At 43.8% G+C, this 22,702-nt stretch overlaps 1 protein-coding gene across 1 annotated transcript in view; it reads right to left on the bottom strand.

Annotated features, from left to right (window-relative positions):
* The window catches only part of map1ab (microtubule-associated protein 1Ab), a 48,333-nt gene that overhangs the window by 4,803 nt on the left and 20,828 nt on the right, over positions 1-22,702 (bottom strand). Inside the window, exons 3-5 of the mRNA XM_072664269.1 lie at positions 11,900-11,982; positions 11,538-11,675; positions 28-11,419 (exon numbers count right to left, since the gene is read on the bottom strand). Coding sequence (XP_072520370.1) covers positions 28-11,419; positions 11,538-11,675; positions 11,900-11,982 — 11,613 coding nt within the window. The remainder of the gene's footprint in view (positions 1-27; positions 11,420-11,537; positions 11,676-11,899; positions 11,983-22,702) is intronic.

Genomic DNA, 22,702 nt, shown 5'->3' with positions numbered 1-22,702 from the left:
TTTGGGTTGCCACAATCAAAAGCTTACCTGTATTGCTCTTGACACCATTGACAAGCCCTTTTCCTGAATAGCTCTCTAATCCTTTAGAGCCTGGTGTTTCAGACAATCGAGACAACCGCAGTGCCTTCTCAGAATCTAATCTTTTAAGAGAAGGAGCACGAGGCGAGGAGTCTTTGGATGCCTGTTTTACAGGTGTCGTGGACCTCCTGCTCCTTGCATCACCTTTACGTCCCGGGGATGCCGACTTTGGCTTCCCCAGAGTCTTCCGTAACCCTTTGTTGGTTTTAAGGTCTTTCTTGATGGGTCGCTCTGTGTGGCTCTGCCCATTAAGAAGAGCTTCTGGGTCTACCATGCACACGTCAGGGTGGGGTGGCTGGGGGACAGGGTCTTTTATTGGGACAGGTGGGGGATCATGGCTCCTCGGAGAAGACGAGTGGTGACCACCTCCACCGGTGGCCGACATTTTGTCCACTGGTAGGTGCTCTGCATCCTCATCTGAGTCAAGGTTTCCTTCGGCTGTAATGGACGGACACTCTTCGGTCTCAGGTGGCACGTCTGAGTCAGACTGAGAAGGGAGTGACTCACTGAGGGAGGTGGGAGGAGTTTCTTCTCCTCCAGCAAGTGATACGCCATGTCCAGTTGCCATGCCGCTAGAAGGGGCATGCGTTCCATCCTTACTGTCTCCATGGGAGCTGTGGGCATGGTGATGCTGCTGTTTGTGAGATCGCCTCTTCACAGAGTGCTGTTCACGTTCATCGTCAAAATCGCCCTCCTTTGAGCAGTCACTTCTGCCATCCTCCTCTCCTTCCTCACTGGACAAATGGTGTGGGCTTGGGTTGATGAATGATGGGGAAAGCTCTCCTTTGCAGTGTTTGTATAATGGAGGAGACTGAGAGGAGCTGGCCTCCATGCAGAGATCAGAAGGTCGAATGCACTCCTCATCTGATACTTTGGAGGGCTTAGAACTGGAAGTCTCATCACCTGATGAAAAAACTGAAGGTTGCTCTTTTTCCTTTTTTGAGTCGTGTCCTGGAACGTCTCCCTCACATCCCTCCTGCTTCCGTTCATAAGCTTCCTCTTCATGGTCAGATGATGATCTCAGGCATGTAACAGTTTCTTGCCTCATTTCAGAAGCAGAGGTGCTTTTTTCAATGGGCTCCTGTACATCTGTTGTCTTGGTATCTTTTTCAGGCATCTCTACCTTTAGCGGTTCCTTTTTCTCCTCTGTCTTTTCTTTAGTTTTGTCTTCAGGCTTTTCCATCTGTTCTTTCTCTTTGCACTCCTTTTTCACTTCCACTGTTACATCGACCACTTCTTTACTTTCTTCTTTAGCCTTGTCATCCAGATGTTTACCTTCTATCTCTAGTTCCTTCACTTTATCCCTTTTCTCATGTTCCATTTCTTCATCTCTCTTTTTCTGCTCTTCGCCTGTTGTCTTTTTCTCCTCATCCATCTTCTTCTCCATCTCTTGGATGGTTTCATGCTTGTCTGCTTGAATCACCTTCTCTTCTTTCTCCTTTTCAACATCTTTCTGTTTTGTACTTGCTTGGTCCACAGTGTCAGGCACAACATCTTGAGAAGATGCGCTTACTTCTGTTGGTCCATTTGAAGACTGCCCTTCCACAGACTGCTGTAATGACTCCATCTGAAGATTACACTCATCAGGAGTGGCAGATTTTGCTGAAGCTTTGCATTCGGTATGTGGTTCAGGCAGTGATTCCACGCTTTCCTTCAGAGGTGCAGATCTGTCACATTCAATCCTACAGGGTAAAGTTCCCTCTTCAATACTGCTTACGCGATCCTCTGGCTCGATGTCAGAGGATTCTTCTTGGTCACGTTTCTCTGCAGAGTCAGCTTTCTTTAATGGAGCCATATCAAAGAGAACTAATGCAGCAGAAGCTACTTCAGGCTGCAGAGTTGCAATTTCAGCAGAGTCAGGTGCTTTTGAGCACTGCGTGCCAGTCCAAGACACATCTTTATGGTCAGAAGGAGGATCTCTGTCTGATTTTATACTTGTTACTTCTTCTTCTGACTTTTCCTCTGCTGACGATGCTTGATCTTGAAGGAAAGATTTTGTCTCCTCCAAAGGACTGAGTGGAGAAAACCTTGCAAGACTAGATATGGACTCAGTTGTTGTTGTGACAGGTATGAGCCTTTCAGACACTTCCATGTACTCATCTCTTGACTGCACTCCAGAACTTAAATAGGGCAAATCCATTGGAAGAGATTCTTCTTCTTTGAGAGAGGAGTACTCATACGATATACTCTCTGCGTCTGACCTCATGTGAGCACTTGGTATAGTAAATGGGGTCCCTAGCCCCTCTCCAAAGTGTTGCCCTGTTGAATACGAAGCAGAGGTTGATGACGAATAACTGTAGGACGAGGACGAAGACTGAGTGGCATCAAACGCGGCTGTCTGGGCACCGGTCGATAATTCTGTTCCCTCAAGTTTTTTATCTGAAGTCTTCTGTGTCTCACATTCATGCTTGTCCTCAGTAGACTTGCTTTGGTCAGGATATTGTAAACTGCTGGGTTCCTTTGACTGTCCAATGTCCTTATTGTCCAGATCATGATGATAGTCATGTACAAACGTAGGTCCTGATGTAACTACCACATCCTTTTCAGACTGACCTAGAGGAAGACTGGGAGAGGTTCTATCTGCATCTTTAGTGGATGGTTTAGCTGGTGCCTCTTCCAGAAGCTCTTCTGAAGCTCCTAACACTACGTCCTCCTCCTGTTTTTCAGAAGTGTACTCTGATCCATACGATGGCTGCTCTTCCCTATCTTGTTTTTCCTCACTTAACTTAGGATCACTAAAATCATCAGATGCTACTTTGGTCTCCTTCTCAGACAGCTCCCTCGCACCCTTTTCCATATCCAAGTCGCTGGCCTCGTCTTCTTCACACTCTTCATCCTCGTCCTCATAATCATCCTCTTGCTCTGCAAATATCTTCTGACTTTTGACTGGGTATACATCTGTCTCTCCACTTGCCAGCAGGGATTTTCCAGACAAAGAACTTGCACTGCTTTCAGACGCAAGGACGTTGTCGTCTACATGACACACCTCAGTACAAGAAGTAGCAGAAACCTGACCAGTGAGATTCTCAGGAGATGCATGGCCTAGCTGGACATCTTTCTCTGGTGGTGAGTGTCGGCCAGAGGAAAATGAGCATTCTTCTTTACTGTGAGATGTATCCACTTCTTCTTTACCTTGCTTTGATGAATCCACATCTACCTTATCACTCTTCATGCCCTGACTCTCTGTGATGTCTTCAGCACAAGATGAGGTGGATGGTGGTGTTGTGGTCTGAAGGCTTAACTGATCGTGTGATGGAGAAAACAGCCCTTGATGTGGAGACCCAGCAGTCACATGAGTCTCAGTGCTTAGATGTGACACAGTACCTTCACAGACCTCTGTATGAAGTGAAGATTTTGCCTCCTCTCTCTTTCCGTCTTTCTCTATCCCAGTCTCTAACGGATCATGGTGTAACAGACTGGCAGCAGACTCACAGGGCTGTTTTACTGGCTCTTCAGAATAAGTGTCCCTTTCTTCATCTCTATCAAGTGAAGTGTCTTCCCTCACAGTTTCCTTCTCTTTCTCTTTTTCCTCTCTCACTAATTTCTCTGATTTGTCTTGGAAGTCACTGGAAGGGCCAGACCCAGATGCAGGGAGAGTTCTGTTGTCATAGGTCTCTACATATGCAAAACTCTTGTGCATGTAAGGGGTATCTAGTCTCTCGCTGTCTAACTCTTCTTCTTGGTAACTTGTCTTATTATCTTGCTCTGAGGAACTGGGTCCACTCTTTGTCTCTGAGTAAGGTGTGTGGTAATCAACCTTGCTGAATGACACTGGCTCTTCATCACTCTGTTCATCCACGTGGCATGCAGCTCCCTGCAGAGATGACTGGCTGGCCCTTCGATTGTCATCCACATCTATGTCGAGGTTAGATCTAGGATATTGCTCTTCATCTTCTCTTTCCCTGCCAAGTTCTTCTGAGACAGGTTTTTCATAGGGCTCATATTTGGATATTTCACAGCTCCCTTTTTCGAGCTGATAGGTGATGCTGTCATCCATTTCCTCTTTCTCAGTTGCTGTTTTTCTGGCAGAAGGTATTGCAGAGTGCTCATTAGTGCTCTCATCCGTTTTTTGAAAGTATGAGGAAGACGGTTCCAACCCTGGAGAGGCCATCTCTCGCTCCCCTTCCATTTCTCTCTCCACTTCCTTCTCAGGTTTAACAACGTCTGTTAATGGAAGCTGTGTTTCTAGCTTCTGGGGCTCTTGAGAGCTCGCCTGAGTGGGGGCACAGGTAGATGGCTCTGTCACAGTTGCACTACTATGATCAGCAGGCGCTACTGGTAAAGATGGCGCTGTGGACTCCTTGTACTCCTTCTTCAGCTCTGGTGAAAGCCTAGTTGTGTCCCCTAACACATCTTTCTCATCTACATGAGTTATGGTTTCTTCTTTGACATCGGCTGTTGTGGATGGCATCTGTTCAGTGCTGCCATCCTTTGTTTCTTCTGAGACCCACCGTTCTACTGACAGAGGTCTGGAACCTGCACCACCCATGCAGATGGCATCTCCTTCATCTTCCTCTGGACTTTCTTCATTGTCTGAGTATTTTTCTGGAAATTCAGAGCCCAACATTGATTTTATCCCACTTTCTGTTTTCTCAGTTACAGACAACGAAACTCCATGTTTAATCTCCTCCAGACACTTCTCTTTATATTGTAAATTCAGCTTAGCGCTAATGTCCATTTTCTCTGACACTGCTGGTAAAGTCTCTGTTTCATACTCTATATGCTGTTCATCGTCTCTTTGCTGTTGTGTTCTAGATGTAAGGTCTGTTTGATATTCAAGATCTTCTGCCTCAGAGCTTGACTGCGACGTTTGCTTTGGAGTCTCTTCTTGAGATGACTTCTCAGCATCTGGATCCAATGGTTCTGGGATCTCTGATTTAAAGATATCGGCTTCTTTAGAATGTAAAGCAAGTTTAGAGTCCAGGACTGTTTTCGATTCAGGCGAAGGAGGTTGTTCAGGTAATGATTTCATGGGATCTTGTTTTAAAAGAGTCTCCTTAGACTCAAATTGATGCTTTGAATCCAATGTTTCTTCAGAAACTGAGAATCCGTCTTGTTTTTGTATCTCTGCAGCTTGATCCAATTTAGAAATATCATCTGCTTTTTCAGACAATGACTCCAGAGGTTGTGGTTTGCTCTCCTCTGTGTGTATTTCTTTAGTTTCTTGATCTTTGCCAGAAGTTACACTTGTCTTCTCTGAAGTGGACACAGGTTTTTCAAGAATCTCTTCCACCTGTTTCTCTTTAGAAACCTCATCTTTTTTGTCTGCTGATTCAGATTTCTCAGAGACAAACCTTAAGACCTGGGACTGGTCTACTTCTACATCCTTATCCTTAGAGGGTTCATGATCTGCTTTTGGGGAAATATCTGTTTTTTCTTCAATTGGTTCTGATGTTAAAGATGGGATGTCTTCCATAATCTTGTCTTTTGTTGTCATACTCTCTGTTGTTGTGGCTTGTGGGTGGCTCTGCTCGGTAGGTTTCTCTTCAGTGCTTGTGTCTGATTTTTCTTGCTGTGTTTGGGATTTGACCTCTTCCTTGTCTTTCTGATCTGGTGTGTGGATAGTATCTCTTTCTTCTAAAATGATAGATGTTTCACATGTGCTCAACCCTTCGTGTTTGGATTCACTATCTATCTTGGAAGATCTAGCTACTTCTTCGGAAGAGGTTGTGGAGGTGGTTTCTTCTTCATGGTGCTGCTCTGTGAACTCTTCGTCGTCCTTGGACATTACATCTGACTTTTGAGGCTCAATTTCCTCCTTTTTCTCCTTAGACTCTTGGTCCTCTTTCAGTACCTCTGATGTGGCCTGACAGACTTCAGGCTGACTGTCTTGTATATTTTTGTCTTTGGATTCAAGTTCAGATTTTAGTGATGCATCTGTTTTCTCCAATGTTGATGGCTGTATTTGAGGGCTGACATCTTCTAAAACTGTCTGTTTTAATGCTTGTTCCAGTTTGCAGGCTGATTCTGGGTCGCCTGTAACTACAGGCTGTGAGATTTGAGTTTGACTAGTTTCTAGTTCTGATTGCGTTGATATATGCGTTGACTGAGTTTCATCCACAGGCTTCTTTATAGATTCTTCCTCATCTTTGGAGGGTAAATGTGTCTCATCTGACTTTGAGGCTTGAGTCTGCATTTTATCCATCTGTTCCTCCTTACTTTCTTCAACTAGTTTGGCTGATGAATCGGTTACCTCTGTAACTGGCTGACTCACCACTTCATGCTTATCTTTTGATTCATAATCTGCTTGTGAGGAGACAAATTCCTCTGAGGCAGGCTGCTGTATTTGAGTTTTGATGTCTTCCATAGGCACCTTTGAAGATTCGTCCTCACTTTTGGGCATGAAATTGGTTCCCTCTGACTTTAAGGCCAGAGTATCTGGTTCTTGTAAAGCATGTGTTGTTGACTGGGTATCGTCCACAGGCTTCTGTGCAGAATCGTCCTCACTTTTGGATGGTAAATGCGCCTTTTCTGATTCTACGGCTTGAGTCTGCACTTTCTCTACTTGTTCCTCTTTGCATTCTTGAACCGTTTTGATTGCTAAATCTGGTACCTCTGCAATTGACTGACTTTCTACTGCATGTTTATCTTCCGTTTTTGAGGAGTCATCTTTTACTGAGGCTGGCTGCTGTATTTGAGATGTGCTGTCTTCTGTGGTTTCATCTTTACTTTCTTCAAATGTTTTAGATACAGCATCTGTTTTGTCTGGTAACATGGTCTGAGAGTGGCTCTTTTCCACAGCTTCTTCAGAAGCTAAAAGTTGTTGAGATTTGATGACTGTTGTCTCCTTTTCTTCAGACTCATCAGTTCCATGAAGCAAATCTTTGTCCTCTAATGTTGACTGCAGAGAAACTGCCTCAGTAACCAATTTCTTACCAGTTACCTGATCCAAGTTCTCTTCTTCTAGTGCAGTTGATGGAACATCAGATTTCTCTGTTTGCTTTGTTAAAGATGTGGCTAATGTGTCAACCTTTATATCCGATGACTGTGAGTACTGAGGTTGTTCACTGGCCACGCCACTGTCCCTTAATTCATCATCTAGTTTCGAGAGTAAATCTGTCTTTTCTGACCTTGACTCTACATTCTGAGACTGAATTTCTTCCACCTGTTTCTCATCAGATTCTATATGCTTCTTAGGGACAGTTTCTGTCATTTCAGGCATGTTTCCAGATATCTCAGCTTGGAAATCCTCTTTAGGAGGCACGAATATTTTCTCTGATCCTGAAATTAGACCTTGCTCTTGTGCTATTCCGGTCTGCTTTTCTTCAGATTCTAAAAATGACGGAACTGCTTCTTTATCTGTTTCTGGCAAAGCATGCTGATAATCTTCTTCTTTTTTCTCCTCGGCATCCTCTTTCTCATCTTCATAAAGCTCCTTTTCTTTCTCTCCTTTCTCTTCTTTTTCTACAGAGGATTTAACCTCAGAGGACTTATCAATCTTATCATGATCACCAAGAAACAGACTTTCTCTTTCCTCTGTGATTTTGACACTACTACCGATGCTCAAACCATCTTCAGACTTATCTTCCTTATCTTCGTCTCTACTGGGTTTTGACACTGCCATGCCCTCTGATGAGTCCATCTTCAGTGGGGGCTCTTTCTGTTCAGTCATGGCAACTGTTGCAGTGGTGGGCTCTTTCGTGTCTTGGATTTTAGATACTTCCTCTTTTAGCACATGTTGATCCTTCTCCTCCTCTTTTTGTGTTTCTTGCTCATCTATTTTAATAACTGTGTCTTTATCATGTTGTTCAACCTCAGCAATTTGTGATATTTGTTTTTCACTGTCCTTTTCGAGTTTGAATTCAGTGGGACCAACTGCCCCATCCTGTTCTTGCTGCAGCTGTTCAGGGAACATCTTGTATTTATCTTCAACAGGTGACATACGAAGCGGAGAGTGGGTGGCACTAGGTGGTCCAGATTGTGTAGGTGAGGCCATTTTAACAGTGCTGTCATCAGGGCTGAAGCATCTGTCCTCTGCCTCAGGAAAACTACCTGACTCTGAAACCAGTGGCTTAGAAGCGACTTGCGATGTAGAGGGCGGTTTTGCAGTAACGTCCGCTTCTGCATCTTCTTTAAGCGGTGATGCTGGTCTTTCCTCCAGCTCAGAAGGAGAAGCTGTTTTTTTATCCAGTGCAGAGTCTAAAGGAGCAGGCTCAGGACTCTTTGGCTTCTCTTGTTCTTTGTCTTTCTCTTTGAGTTCATGGGAGACAGCATATCCTTCTTGTAGCTTTCCAAGAGGAATATCAACATTTGGTGTTTGATCTTCATACTCATCATCCTCCTCTTCATCGTAGTGGGCAGTGATGTCAATTCCCTCAGTTTTACCCTCTGAGGGAAGAGGTGGACATTCCTCTGAAGGAGGTGATTTGAAACACTTGTCCTCTTCTAAGGAGGATGTTGGAGAAATGGTTCCAGCAGAGTGCAAGTAGTCTTTCCCTTGGGTAGCGTCTGTTTGAGTTATGGGATGTACACTGTTTACTGTGTCCAAAAGCAGAGAGCTCTTTCCAGTGTCTTCAGTTTGAGGTGCTGTGACAGATGCCACCGACTGATCCTCAGTCACAGAAGTGGGAAAAGAAGACAGTTTGTCATATTCAGTGATGGATGTAGCTGAAGAGACATGTTCCTCTTCTGCCAACGGTGCAGCTATTATGCTGGTGTACACCGAAATAGCAGGTTCTTGGATACCAGTGAATGCTTTTGCTGCTCCATCACCCATGGCTTGCATCTCCTTCATACCATGAATTGTATCAAAGGAGCCTGTTTGATCTGGCACTGAGACGTCATATGTGCCAACTTCATACTGTAGATGGGGTATTCTGTCTTCAGACTCCTCATGAATCTCCTCATCTGAGATTGTTTGTTCAGTCTCCGAGTAACCTGGTATGGTCTCATCTTGAATATATGATAAATTCTCGGCTGCAGCGGCTCCTTGGACTGTGGAGGTTGCTCCAGTAGTCAGACCTCCCACATTGGACAAATATGCATCCTCGTCCTCTTTGGCCAACTGAGTCTCCTCACCTATCTTGACACCCTCCTTCGTGATCTTCTCATCAGTGACATCTTTGATTTCTTCATCTGCAATAGCATCCAAGTCTTCAGCCTCCTCTAACTCGGCTTTTTCGATGACATACTCATCTTCCATCTGCCCTTCTTCAACTTCAGTCTTCGATATGTCTGTCATTTCTTTGTGCTTCTCCATTTCCTCAACCTCATGTTTTCTGTCCACTCCCTCCAACTCTTTGCTGTCCTTTGCTGCCACTCCTTCATCTTCTTCATCCCCGATTCCCATGTCTTCTTCCTCTTCTACTGTCTTCTTCTCAATGGTGAGCACTTCCTCTTCCTCTTCTTCTTCATCCTCTATGGCAGTGCCTTCGTCCTCATATTTGTCACCCTCCACTACCTGACGCTCATCTGCAGTTTCCTTAGGTCGTCCTTCGAGCTCTGCTTGCACTTCTTCGACTGTAGATCTTGCTTCCTGTATATCTGCAGCAGTTTGTGAAACAAGTGCCTCCTCTATCTTGCCAGCAGTGTCAGTGCTAGGGCCTACGTCTTCATCAGCTTCTTGTTTTGAAGGTGTGAGGGAACTTTCTTCTGGCACAGGCTGTTCTATCAGCTCAGCTGGTGCCTTTTCTTTCAGCTCTTCAAATTCCTTAGTCAGATCTTCTGGAGTTGAAGGAATGGATTTGACTTCTCCTGCAGTCTCAGATTCAGCCTTCTCAGCACCTGACTCTGCAACAATCTCTGCATTTTCCACCTTAGCAGCCTTGCTCTTTATTGTTTTGGGTTTCCCCTGGGTTTTGGCCTTGTGAAGAGTTTTCCTGACCTCTGGTGTGAAAGGTTTTAGATCAGGTTTGGTAATTTTCCTCAATTCTGGTTTCGAAACGTCCTTGGTCTTTAATTTTTTCTCATCTTTTTTCACCAAGTCGTCTTTTTTGATTTCACGTTTCTCTTTCTTGATCTCTCTCTTTTCCTTGTCTTTTTTCTCATCCATTTTGGATGCTCTTTCTTTTGTGAACTTTTTCAGTGATTTCTCCTTCAGTAACTTTTTCTTTTCTGTCCCCTCAGTTTTTGGTTTCAGTGGTTTTGTGTGTTTTTTTTCCTCTTTCTTGTCAGGCTTGTTCTCCTTGACAGAATCAATTTTTGTCTCAAGGACAGCTGTATCCTCCAGCCCATCAGTTTCTTTCTTGATGGTCTTTGTAGGTGTATGCATCTTGGGAGATGACTTGAGACTTTCTTTGCTGTCAGTTCTTTGCTTTAACTTGGTCTGTTTTACAGCAGAAGGTGAGACACCTGCAGCTATATCCTTTTGCGTGGCCACTGGATATCGCAAAAAGTCAAGGTGTTTTAGCTTTTCAAGCCCTTCAAGGATTTTGTTCTGTGGTGCATTGCCAGGGAACAGGACTCTGACAATCTTCTCTGTTGGGTTGGCAGGAAGCCATACCACAAGAGCTGTAACAGACGTTAAGTACGGCACAGATATTTCTCCCTCCTTTCCATTTGGGAGTACAATCCCAGTCTTGGCCTTGCTGTTGCCAGCCCACTTCTGCATAAGAAACTGCATCTCCTTACTGTCCTTCACTGGGTTGAGGACAAACATATCTAATCTGCCTACACCCATCTTGTGAAAGAGTGTGATAGGTTCAATGGTGTTACTAACTACACGGAAAAGCGGTTCAGGCTTAATTCCAAGCTTATCGAGGTACTGCAATGTCAGAGAAGCTTCCTCAATACTACGTTTGACTTTTAAGTTTGATTCAGATGTGCGGAGCTTCTCGGGTACATTGAAGAACACAACTCCAAGTTCCGGTGAGATTAAATTCTTCATCCAGTCGCTGTAGGTAGTTGAGCCTTGTGACTGCTCTTCTTCTTGCTCGGCTATCTTCCTCTGAAGAAGCCCATTGATACCAGGGAGGTTGTCGGCACCAATGTGAGTGAGCAGAATTGAATCGATGCGATCTAAGTGTCGGACAAGCTTCCAAAAGCATGATCTTCGCTCAGAGCCACCGTCAATCAAAATATTGAAGCCATTGACTGCAAATAGGGCAGAGTCCCCTCTTCCACCAGGGAAGATGTAGCAGCAAGGCTTTGACAGCTTGAGGAATCCTCCAGAAGTGGGTGGCTCAAGTAGGTCAAATGGAGATGGCACATCTACTGTCTCAGAAATGTACTCTGTAAACTCTGTGACGCCCTCCATTTTAGGAAGTACGGGTTCAGGATTCAATTTATAGTCCAAAAACTCCCTCAAACGCGGCCCCAGGGAGGTCCAACCTGCCTCAGCTCGACAGGACACAGTGAGTGTTGCCCGCTGCCCTGGGTCTGCTTTATCCAGCAGATAAGTGACCTATATATGGAGAAAGAAAAAGTCAAACTAAATACTGACTAGTAGTCTAGAAGTAGTTCAAAAAGTTGTTTATTAAATATCAAATTAAATACTCTATGTTACAAGGTATCTGACTTACCCCAGGATCAGCAAAGACACGTGATAAGGCTTGATAAGTAAACACTCCAGTTTGAAGAATCAGGTCACCTTGGTCCGAGTTCTGCCCACTCAGGACCAGTAGCTTGTGCACAGCTCGGTCAGACACAAGAGAATGGATCTAGGACAAAGGCAGAGACACAGAGGGTACTTTTAAAAGGTATTACAGAAGTGCTTTGTCTTTGTGTATCAATCAAGGTCAAATGTATATTTACCTGCTAGGCCAAAATTATAAGTATATGTGTTAGCAAGCATGGTATGTGTGCATGTCTGGCTTCCAGTCTTTTGTCTTCATGATCTGTTTCGAACAGGTACTTTCTATTTTTGCTGTTTTGTAAAACCTACCTCTGAAAGAACGGTATCTTCTGATGGATTGACTAAGACAACTGTCTCAAGTACATCACTTCTGTGGTGCAAAATCCTCTGTCCTGCAAAAACATTAAAAAAGGTTTTACTGCAAGTTCTTTAAAATAATGTGAAGGTATATATTCAACTCTATTTTGGAAAGTATGGTGGCTTTTGCTTCCTTTTTGGTGCTGCACAACACAAAAGACCTGCGTCTACGATTAAAGGTGCTAAATTTAAAATGGCCATTCAAATGTCACACGTTTGCTCTTACCATTTTTGGAGGGGAAACCAACACTAGAACATCCTTGGCCAGAGAAATGACTCATTAGGTTCTTGTGAGGCTCTTAGCTAGCTAGGTTAGCTCAAATGCTGTCTTACCTCATAGCCTTACAAGCACCCAACACCTCCACTTCACTGGACCTTAATAACCAAGTCTCGAGAGCAGCCAAATATATGTTTGGGTAGGTATTTTAAATTCAGTGCCTTCAGCCACAGATGCAGGTCCTTTTTTTCTTCTTTGGATGTGGTTCCCCCCACACACCTTTGGAAAGTTGGCACAGTGAGCCATTTAATAAAATTTGATACGACAGGACTGGAAATTCAGACACAGGCGGAAGAAACTAACTCTTGAAAGTTGGAGAGGCGGAATAAGATGGATAACGCTGCAGACTTTTAAATAATAGACAAATTAGTTAATAGTTTAACTAGACAAAGAAGTTAATAATTTCAAAAAGTACAAAAAACAGAATTCAGAGTAGGGGTGTGCAAAATCTTATATCATCATATTTCAAGAGCTGTCTGACATTTTTGAATTCCAGTTAATTATCTCTAGGTGTGCACTATTTATTATGAAATGACTGAATGCAGTTGGTCAGTGTTCCTAAAGTACTGGCTATATCCACGATATGTTAATTAAGAGTGGTAAATGGTAACTGTAGTATTTCAGTAGTGTGACAGACTAGAGATGAACTGTTCATTATTGTGAATAATATTTATATATAATTATTGATTACAGGATGCTCTATGCCTTTCCAGTCCTAATAACGTAATAAAATGATTCACTGTATTACATGAAACTATTAATCTGAGACTATATGTTTAATCTGGTCACATCACATTAATTATGAAAGACTGCACTTAAGAAGAGAATATTCTGAACAGGAAATGAAAAATATGTGCATCATTCAAAGTCTAAAATCACCCAAAATCTCTCATTTATACAAAAGACTTACTTTATTATTAAGCTTCTGTATGATTCAGTCAAACCTAGTTGCCCCAAATTAGGTGCATTAGTTGTGTACCACATTTTTTAAGCATTGCCTTACAGATGAGCTATTATGCTTACTATGTACTCCATAATGGCTCACCTGTAAGGCAATGCTTAAAAAAATCAACTAACTGCTTAATGCAGCACTGCGGCAGGCTTTTCAATTCTCAATTGAATGCCCCTTAAGAACAGTCAGAGTGGTCAATCATATCCAAGTGCAGATGCCAGCAGAAGCATCAGTGGATTAAGTAATTTAGATTGATTGGTGCTGGTAGGCTATATCATACTCATAATGCAAATGAAACAGATCTAACGTAATGCGTTCACATTCGCTTGGTTTAGTTAAATGTTGTCACATTGATGTAATGCAGAATCTTTATAACACTCAGAAAATTAGCAAGGGATATTTTTAACAAGATATTACACTGGTTTTGATTATAACCAGACAGCTGGTGAGGACTAGAGGGTCAGGGTTTAATAAGTATAAATGACTGTAAGAGGATATCCATACAAAGCTGACAGCGGGTGGCAGGGAAACCACATGCCACAACAGCGAAAAGAGATCCTTTCTTTTGCTTCATCACAATGGACCAGCCCAAACCAACATGATCTTTTTCAGGCTGGAGAAAGTCTGTTACGAGAACAGGCCGTATGGGGGGAATTAGTGAATACAGAACGACAAAAGCTGTTTCCAAGCTGGCCTGGGCCCAGAGTGGCCTCCATGAGATAGAAGCTTACAGTGTATGTGTACATATAGCATTTGCAAGGCATATTATGAGGGGTGTTATAAGCACACTAAAGACACATAATTCCTCTATAATGCAGAGAAGTGTTCCAAAGAAATATCATGAAATATTCACTTTCTTCAGTGACACGGCGGTTTTCAACAATGGGCCACAGAGAAGCTGTCTAAATCAAAGCCTTGTTGCTTGCCTCAGGCACTCAGCCCAGAGCAACATCAGCTGACCACCTAGGTAACAGATACTGTAAAGTGTTCTCTGTTGCTGCTCTGAGACATTTACCAAAGTTATATACCCAAGAGTTGTCATATCTAGCTGTGGGTGACATAGATCATTTCCAGTGCCTTCTTCAGAAAGTCCAGCAACCAGTTTTTATTTTTATGAGTTTAAAAAAAAGAATTGGGACACTTGGGAGTAACTGTCTATATTGTCCAGGGATATATTCTGAAACATTGCTGCAAGGATTTGATTGGATTCAGTTACAAGAGCGTTAGTGAGGTCAGGATGTTGGATGATCACCACCCCACCTCATCCTCAACTTCCCAACTCATCCCAAATGTACTAGATGATGCACCAACCATCATTCCAGGGAACACAGTTCCACTGCTCCACAGCTCAATGCTGGGGGGATTTATAGCCCTCTAGCCCATACCTGGCATTAGGCATAGTGCCAATAGGTTTGTGTTTATCTGTTCCAGAGAGTCCTATTCTATTGGCAATACTTCTCTACAGGGACTAGACAAAATGTGTGTGTGCATTTGCACATCTGAGTCAGCAATGGGTGCAATTTAGTAGCTGAATGCATTCCTTGGAAGGGGTGTCCACAAAAGGGAAATTACAGGCAAACTGGTGGCAAATGGTTCTTTGAGGGATGTCAAAGAAGAACCACTTTTGGTTCCATAAAGAACTTTGTTTGTAATAGAGATGTACGAGTGTGAAGAACCTTTTTAGCATTGGCTCCATCGCCAAGGTCTTAAATAGTTGAAATATTTTTTTAATACCTAAAACTCTCAAACCTCACATAACACTGATCTGCAATTTTTAGCAGGATGCTCAGCCAACTCGGTTTTCCACCGTTGCCTTTGGCACTATTTCACAGACGGTTCTCAGTAGGAGGAAGAATAACATTAGAAGTCATTGCATCATAACTCAATGTCCACTTAATAAAAAGGTCCTGTTTTATTCTGCTTCTGTTTGTCTTATGTAATGGCTAGAATATTTACATACACCTTAAGTTCTTGCTCCCACTATGAGCAGGTATCAGTACGGATTTGTTAAATGAATGATGGTCCTCAGTCCTTTCACGGTTCTCAAGCACATCTCAGTTGCGTTACAGTCCTACCTCGATTGACCTGTTTGATATAAATATCCGCTCATGAACACCCAGAATGAGAGCGCTATGTTAAAATAAGCTCAAACAGAGCACTGATAGAACGCAGACCAAGCCACCGCACTGCTCCAGATAGTTTGTTCCAGATATAATCACCCCAGAGAAAGAGGCCTATGGAAGTCGGGAACAGAATCGCCTCATCGGAGGTGTTGAAGTGGCCTCATCGGAGCTTGAAGTGGCTTTTTACAGAGTGTTACTTGATGCCCTCATATCATATGTGTTTTTTTCACCGATATGACCTTGAGACCCTGTTGTGGTGCAAATGGTCAGCAACACTGCATCTGCTTGAGTTGCTGACAAAGCGAGTTTTCTGTTTTCATTTTGATGACAGCGTCAGTGGGGAGAGGGGGGGATGGCTTACAGTAATGGGGGATTCCTGTTCCTCTTAAAGAAATGCCTAAACAGAGCATATAACAAGCCATTGTCTTTAGTGCATCAACACTATGAGACTGCCAGTGCATAATGAGCTAATGATGGTTTACTGTAATCTCATTTTCCCACATGTGCTATTCATTCTGGATGTAGTCCAGAACAAAACTAGATGAGATGAAGGTAAGCAAAAAAACACTTCATTAGAGTTTGCTTAACCACAATTTATCATCCATCATATCTTTAGTTATTAGGGGTATAACAATACACTCAGCCCTTGATTCATTTGGACAGTACACAGTCGAATAGGACTCTCTGCAGCAGATAAACATGAACTTATTGGAACTAGCCTAATGCCAGGGGTATAAAGCCCCCCGGAATTGAACTGTGTTCTCTGGAATGATGGTGGTCCATCCAATACCTTTGGGAAGAGTTGGGAAGTTGGGGTTAAAGTAGGATGATGATCATCCAACATCCTGACCTCACTCGCGCACATGTCGCTGAATGCAATCAAGTCCTCACCGCAATGCTCCAAAATACAGCAGCCTTCTTCTCTGGACAACAGAGACAGTTGCTTTGGCAAAAAGAGGAATAAACTTAATACCCTTGATTTCAGAAGACACATAGATCGAGCTGGTGTCCCAATACTTTTGTCCACACAGTGTATCCCTTGGCAGGACAAAGAGCCCTATATCTTTGTTACCCCATAAAGCACCTTTGCCTCCAAGCCATCCAATATTTTTCTCAGAATCTAAACATGACCTTCCTTCCTTTCTGCTGTACCTTCACAAGCAGTGAATGTCCCAGTTTCTTCATGTAATCCTAGTCCTGTGATTTGGCAGTGCTGAATGATTCTGCTGTTAAGCCAGTTATAGCCTCTGTGTTAATCGCAGCTGTGTCCACCACTTGGGCGAAGGTGTGGCCATTCCATCATGCCACTGAAAGCAGGACCACACTTCATGTACTCAGCACATGCACAGCATTTAATCACAGTATTTCCATCCTCTCAGTCAACTGAAATAACTGATTCAACTCATTCATTTGAACTGATTAACCAATCCCAGTGCTATGAAGGCATGAACACAGGGCCATTGGTGACCAAGGAAGGATATCAGTCTAAGATGGGAAAGACCAAAAATGAACATTATGAAATGAATTACATGAACGTGAATGTACTGAAGACTTACATGTGAACCGTTTCTCAGATAAATAAAAGAGAACTGGGAAGAGAAACAGTGATGCATAGGACTGAAATGGTGACAAGGCAGGGAAAGGGCAGAAGCACATAGTTGGTGCACTACCACTGTTTCCTAGAGACAAGAACTCTAAGCTCAATGTCTGGCCAACTATGAGCTCAGAAGCACCCCACCCAGCCAATTCCCTCACATTTGTGCCCATATCCTTGTACTTTTCCACTTTATTACAGCCCTGTCCTATTAGGGATATTACTGTGTCCCTCCAGTCCACCAACCCAATCACCATCCGCATTGTAATGCATTATTATATTATATTATCCAAAATATATCCTGACTACTTCCTGAATTTGTATGTATTTTTATTACTGAAAGACGCAAGAAAGGAACATGGAAGACATCTTTAAATGTTAAGTTGGACAGGGCTGATTGTGTAACACAGCACTGCCAGTGAATTGAGACCGAAGCAGTGAGCGGATTTACAAAAAGCTTACGGGTGGATTTGCAGACTGGCAGTAGGCAGGTTGAGAAACAGCCTGGTTTACCTGCCAACAGTAACTTATATTAAACAATAACCCTTTTACAGTTTCCTGAAGTTCCACTCAAGACATTAGCACCTCTGGCAAGCTACTTTACTGTACTGCATCAACAGTAGAGGTTTCAGACCCACTAACACAAGGCAGCATGTACAGTCAACAAAGGACCTACATTTACAAATACACTGTACTAAATGAGCTGAATTATAACAGAAGCTCAGGGTGTTCATTAAGCTGGTCAAGCTACAGTAGGCATGATATTTTTCGTGTTCCTCATTATTAATGGATTGTTAATTCCAGACACAGTCTGTCTTATTGACATACATGGATTGTGTACATCAACAATATTTAATTTCCAATTTGTACCAGCAGGCCATTTTGGCACTTCACAGCAGGTTTCACAGAACACATGACTGCACCCTCTACAACATGCAGACCTACTGCATAACCCATTCCTGATTAGCTTCAGAATCGTCCATGCTGTGCTTTGTATGCTCCATATAAGATCGATGCCCTTACACTTACAGATAAAAAGGACAGATTAATGAAGTATTCAATAATGAATGAACAGGTTAAATAACCTTTTAGAAGACTGGTAGAGCCTGTAATAAAAGAGCACTAGTTCTGATGAATGTGTTGTCTTACACTAGCCATTACTAGGCCTATATGAAAATAAATACGCCAAAGATGAAAAGATGAGAAATTAGTTTTCTCATAAGTGCCTCCACAGGAGGGGAGTGATGATGGGAACTGCTAAAAACAAAGACTTTGAAACCTTTTGGTTTGAAACTGAAATAGCCAGTAGGATCTGCAAAATCATTAGGATCAGACAGATCAGGCAGTGCAATTCCAAAGTTATGCATTCTCCATCACTAAATCCACACAGCAGTTTAGAGAACTGCATTCCCTTTCATCATATCAGTATCAAATATAAATAGAAAAAGGATAAAGTCGTCCTAATTCCCTTTAAGCTTTTACCCCCACTGTATAACAATTTCTTTTAAAAACTAGTGGTGAATAGGGATACAATAGACCTCATAACTGACCTTAAATAATCATGCCTTTTCTATTATTATCCAAATGACTGAACAGCTAATTCCCAGTTAATCAGATTTTGGTATTATTATAATAATGTCAAGTTCAGTTTTGAAGTGTTTAAATCCCCATGAAAAACTGAACTGAACAGATCATCCACCCATGTTATACTGGTCTAGGAGAACTCTTTTAATGGTAGAGAAGCTCTACATTGTGTGGAAGTTCTCTAAATTTTACAAGGATAAAACTTCATACTCTGACATCCAATTTACAAAAACCAACGTAGTGTTTGAGGCCCTTTAAGGCAGGCCTCTTGTTTATCAAGCAGTACATTGTGCAAATTCATGAAAAAGTTCAGTCCAGTTACCAAAATGGTATGATAATATGTAGTGAGCCACTGGGAGTGGTCCACACCGGTGGAGCACTGCTCAGTGCTGCAGTACCGCCCGCACAAACCACACTAATGCTGGATTTCAGCAGCAGTGTCAGTGTGTGCGGTCTCCCACACATCCACCAACGCAGTCACCCAGCAGCAGAAATTAAAGACAAAATTATTTAACAGTTGGAATGGAGAAGGCAGATGAGGAAATTGCCTGGAAAAAAGAGATAATCTGAGAGAGAGAGAGAGAGAGAGAGAGTTATAGGGGGACAGAGTGAAAGAGAGAGATGTTTTCACCTCACTGTGACCAAAGGGAGTTCACAGCAGGGGCTTGTGACATCACGTCTCAGCATCTCTCACAGCAAATTTAACTCTGCCACAACACATTGGATCACTCCAGCACCTCGCACACTGCATAGTGCTCTCTCCTCTGTGACCCTTTTTGTTTCCTCGAGCAAACTAGGCTACTGCAATGGAGATAAATGCACCCAGCTCTCTAGCTCAGCACTTCTTCGCTCTGTATCTATAACGCACTAGAAATGGCCACCAGTGGACAATGAATGAATGATGGATACAGAAGTCCCACAAACTGCTACAAAATGGCCTACATATTTACTAAATATGTAACCCACTGACTGCAGTCCCTCAAAGGAGGGAGAAAGCAGGGCAGAAACTGACAGATTTCCTTAATAACATCCCAATAATGCACTGTGTGTGTCATGGTGTCGGTTACACATGTGCTCTGCAGTCTATACACAAGTACCTGGCCTGCCAGGTCAAGCACCTTTCAACTCATTAATCCCCCACAGAGTGGCTCTTTGTTTCAATGGGCCGTTCCTAAAGCCGGAAGGATTAAGCAATAAGCGCAGTGTCGCAGCTGCTAATATAATCAGCAGGATAATTTCGTAGGGACTCAAAGTGTGTCTGTAAGCAGAGAGGTCGGGTGCTGTCCTCTGCTTCCCTCGACTGCAACTGGAACAAGTGGAGTGGATGACTCAGTAAGGCCTGGCCTCTGACTGTCCCTGTCTGCCCGTTCCCGCCACGGCTGCTTTTAACATTGATCTTGACAGACATGTCCTTCAGGGTCTTTTCACTCTGCCCTGTTTACTTTGTAACAAAGTGTAATGGAACGTGAAGCTCGAGCCAAATGAACAGACAGACGTGGTGCAGTCGAGGCAGGACAGCAGGGGCAGTTCCGGATTCAAACCCGGGTCATCTGTGGTAACGGTGGGAGTTCCGCGACACCAAAAAGACCTGCTGGCATGGTGGCCAGGCCCACAGCTCAGAGCCCTGGACTGTTACACTGTCTGTCCATCTCCATCGGGACGTGCTATACCTCCTGCATCCCAAAATATTTCCAAACACAGGACTCAAGCTTCCAGCAGCCTTTCGCATCCCTCTTCTGACACTACAGTAACCAAGGCCAGCTCGCGTCAAGGAATTCACAGCATGGGGCGCAAGGGGGTCCATCTGAACATCAGGACCATTACAGCATTGGTTTCTTAGAACAAGTTCAGTCAATATAAAAGTGTCCTGCCTTGATGTCCAGGCCTATGTTACGCTGACACGTTCATTCTATCGTGCAACGGCTTGAAGTTGCAGCCTGAAATCTGGAGAAAGAGACGGTTTTCATGCTGATCTAGAACCAAGCTTTCTCTCCTGCAATACGGCACCCTGATTACAGCTCAGGTCTCAGGTCATCTCTGTGCAGCACTTAAATGGACACTGTAGGGGATTTAGCTGTGGATAAACGCTGTTGCCTCGCCTCAGTTTACTATCAGTGGGAGCCATGGAACAATGACTAAGCCACCAGTGCTGCACTGATGTGAGCCCCTACACAATATTCCTCCCACTGAGTGATCTCAAAATGAAATGACTTGGTACTGATAGCCTAGAGAACATGTCCAGTGGTTAAATAGGAGCCTTGGGAACATTGGGAAAGTGTCCCAATTAGTCGAGAAGTCCTAATAAATACACCATGGTCAATGATGTAATCACAAGCAACACCACACACAAACAAGTCCCTGATTTGGTAGAGGGGCTAATAAGAGCAGCTAGGCTTAATATGGGCTTTTTTTATATAACAATATAAAAGTCATTTATTGAGGGTTTTTTCTTTGTTGTTCTTTAAGATATGCGCTGGGAGAGGGAGAGAGAGAGAGAGGGAGAGACTGGGGGAAAGCTAGAGACAGAGAGAGAGAGAGAGAGAGAGAGAGAGAGAGAGAGAGGGAGAGACTGGGGGAGAGCTAGAGACACAGAGAGAGAGAGAGAGAGAGAGAGAGAGACAGAGAGAGAGAGAGACAGAGAGAGAGAGAGAGAGAGAGAGAGAGAGAGAGAGAGAGACTGGGGGAGAGCTAGAGACAGAGAGAGAGAGAGAGAGAGAGAGAGAGAGAGAGAGACTGGGGGAGAGCTAGAGACAGAGAGAGAGAGAGAGAGAGAGAGACTGGGGGAGAGCTAGAGACAGAGAGAGAGAGAGAGAGAGAGAGAGAGAGAGAGACTGGGGGAGAGCTAGAGACAGAGAGAGAGAGAGAGAGAGAGAGAGAGAGAGAGAAGTACGCTGAGTCACTGACCAGCAAATCAATGCATGTCTCTACTGTGTTGTTTCCCCGACTCCAGATTCCCACAATGCGACAGAACAGCACATGCGGTGGATCTTATAGCCTGGTGTTGAGAATCTGCGGAAAATAAACAGTCCATCTGAACTGGACTTCTTAACTCTGCATATTCCATATTACACCAGGCCATTAACACCGACATGAGCTGCAGGTTGCAATCAGTACTTGTAAACAAGCCTGCATTAGGACTGTCTTAAGCCCACCCTGGAAAAAACAGCAGCAGTAAAAAAAAATACCTAACACCCTGTCTTCAGAGCCCCCCTGAACAGCATCGCTGCTGCTGCTGCTGCTGCTGCAAAAGTGCGTCATTCAGGACGTTCGAGTCAGGGCTACTGAAGCCTCTCTCCACAGCATATAACCAGTTCATTTAAACCCATTTCAAGCGCAAAAAACGTCTCCTCGTTCATTTATTACAAGCAGTCACCTTTAGAAATGTAGTCTGGCGAACATGGCTAGCTGCAGCACTACCCGCCCGCCTTGCAGTAATCCCGTTAGCTAGTTTGGATAAGGCGAAGGCAGCGAAGGAGTGTCTGGGATCTGCGCTATTCTCGCGCACGTCTAGGTCGATTTAACTGACAGTCTGATTGCTTAATGACTTCATTCGGCTCCCAGCCGCGCAGAATGTCGGCGATATGCCGGTTCCTGTCCAGCTATCATCACACATCAACCCCAAAAAGTGTCCGAAAAGTGGTCACACAGCGACGGCGACAACACCACAGACCGATAAAGTAGCCAAAAAAAACCCGGTCAAATAAGGATAAGCAGCCGGCGCGTGCACCCCACGACGTCATCTTTTTCGGTTGCTAAGTGAGACGGGCTACTATGGCTACGCGGATAAAGGAGGAAAAGAGGGAGAGAGAGAGAGAAAGAGAGAAAGAGAGAGAGAGAGAGAGAGAGAGAGAGACATCCACAGCCAACAAGTCACAGCAAAGTCTGTGTTTTAAGACAACACCCGCACGGCAACGACGCCATTTCTGTCAGAAACTAGATAGCTACACCTGTACTCACATGCCGTTGCTGATGGTGAGAGCCACTTGACGAAGTGTCTGTGTGTGGCGGCTGGCGGAACGCTCAGCAGTACCGTCACGCCAGCAGTCACCGTGTGGCTCTGCCGAGACAGGCGAGGGAGGGGCGGAGTGCAGACGGAAGTTTTTTTTCTTTCCCACCCGTATTCCGACAAGCCCCGCCTCTTGCACGATACGATTGGCTAGTACCAGCGGCCGTCCTGCGCCAAGATTGGCTAGTAAGTTCAGGAGCCAGAACTCTGTCGAAATAC

Source organism: Salminus brasiliensis, chromosome 19 (assembly GCF_030463535.1).
Source record: "Salminus brasiliensis chromosome 19, fSalBra1.hap2, whole genome shotgun sequence".
In the NCBI taxonomy this organism is placed as follows: Eukaryota; Metazoa; Chordata; class Actinopteri; order Characiformes; family Bryconidae; genus Salminus; species Salminus brasiliensis.
Note: the sequence above shows the minus strand (reverse complement) of the source record. Positions and strands in the feature narration are given on the sequence as shown.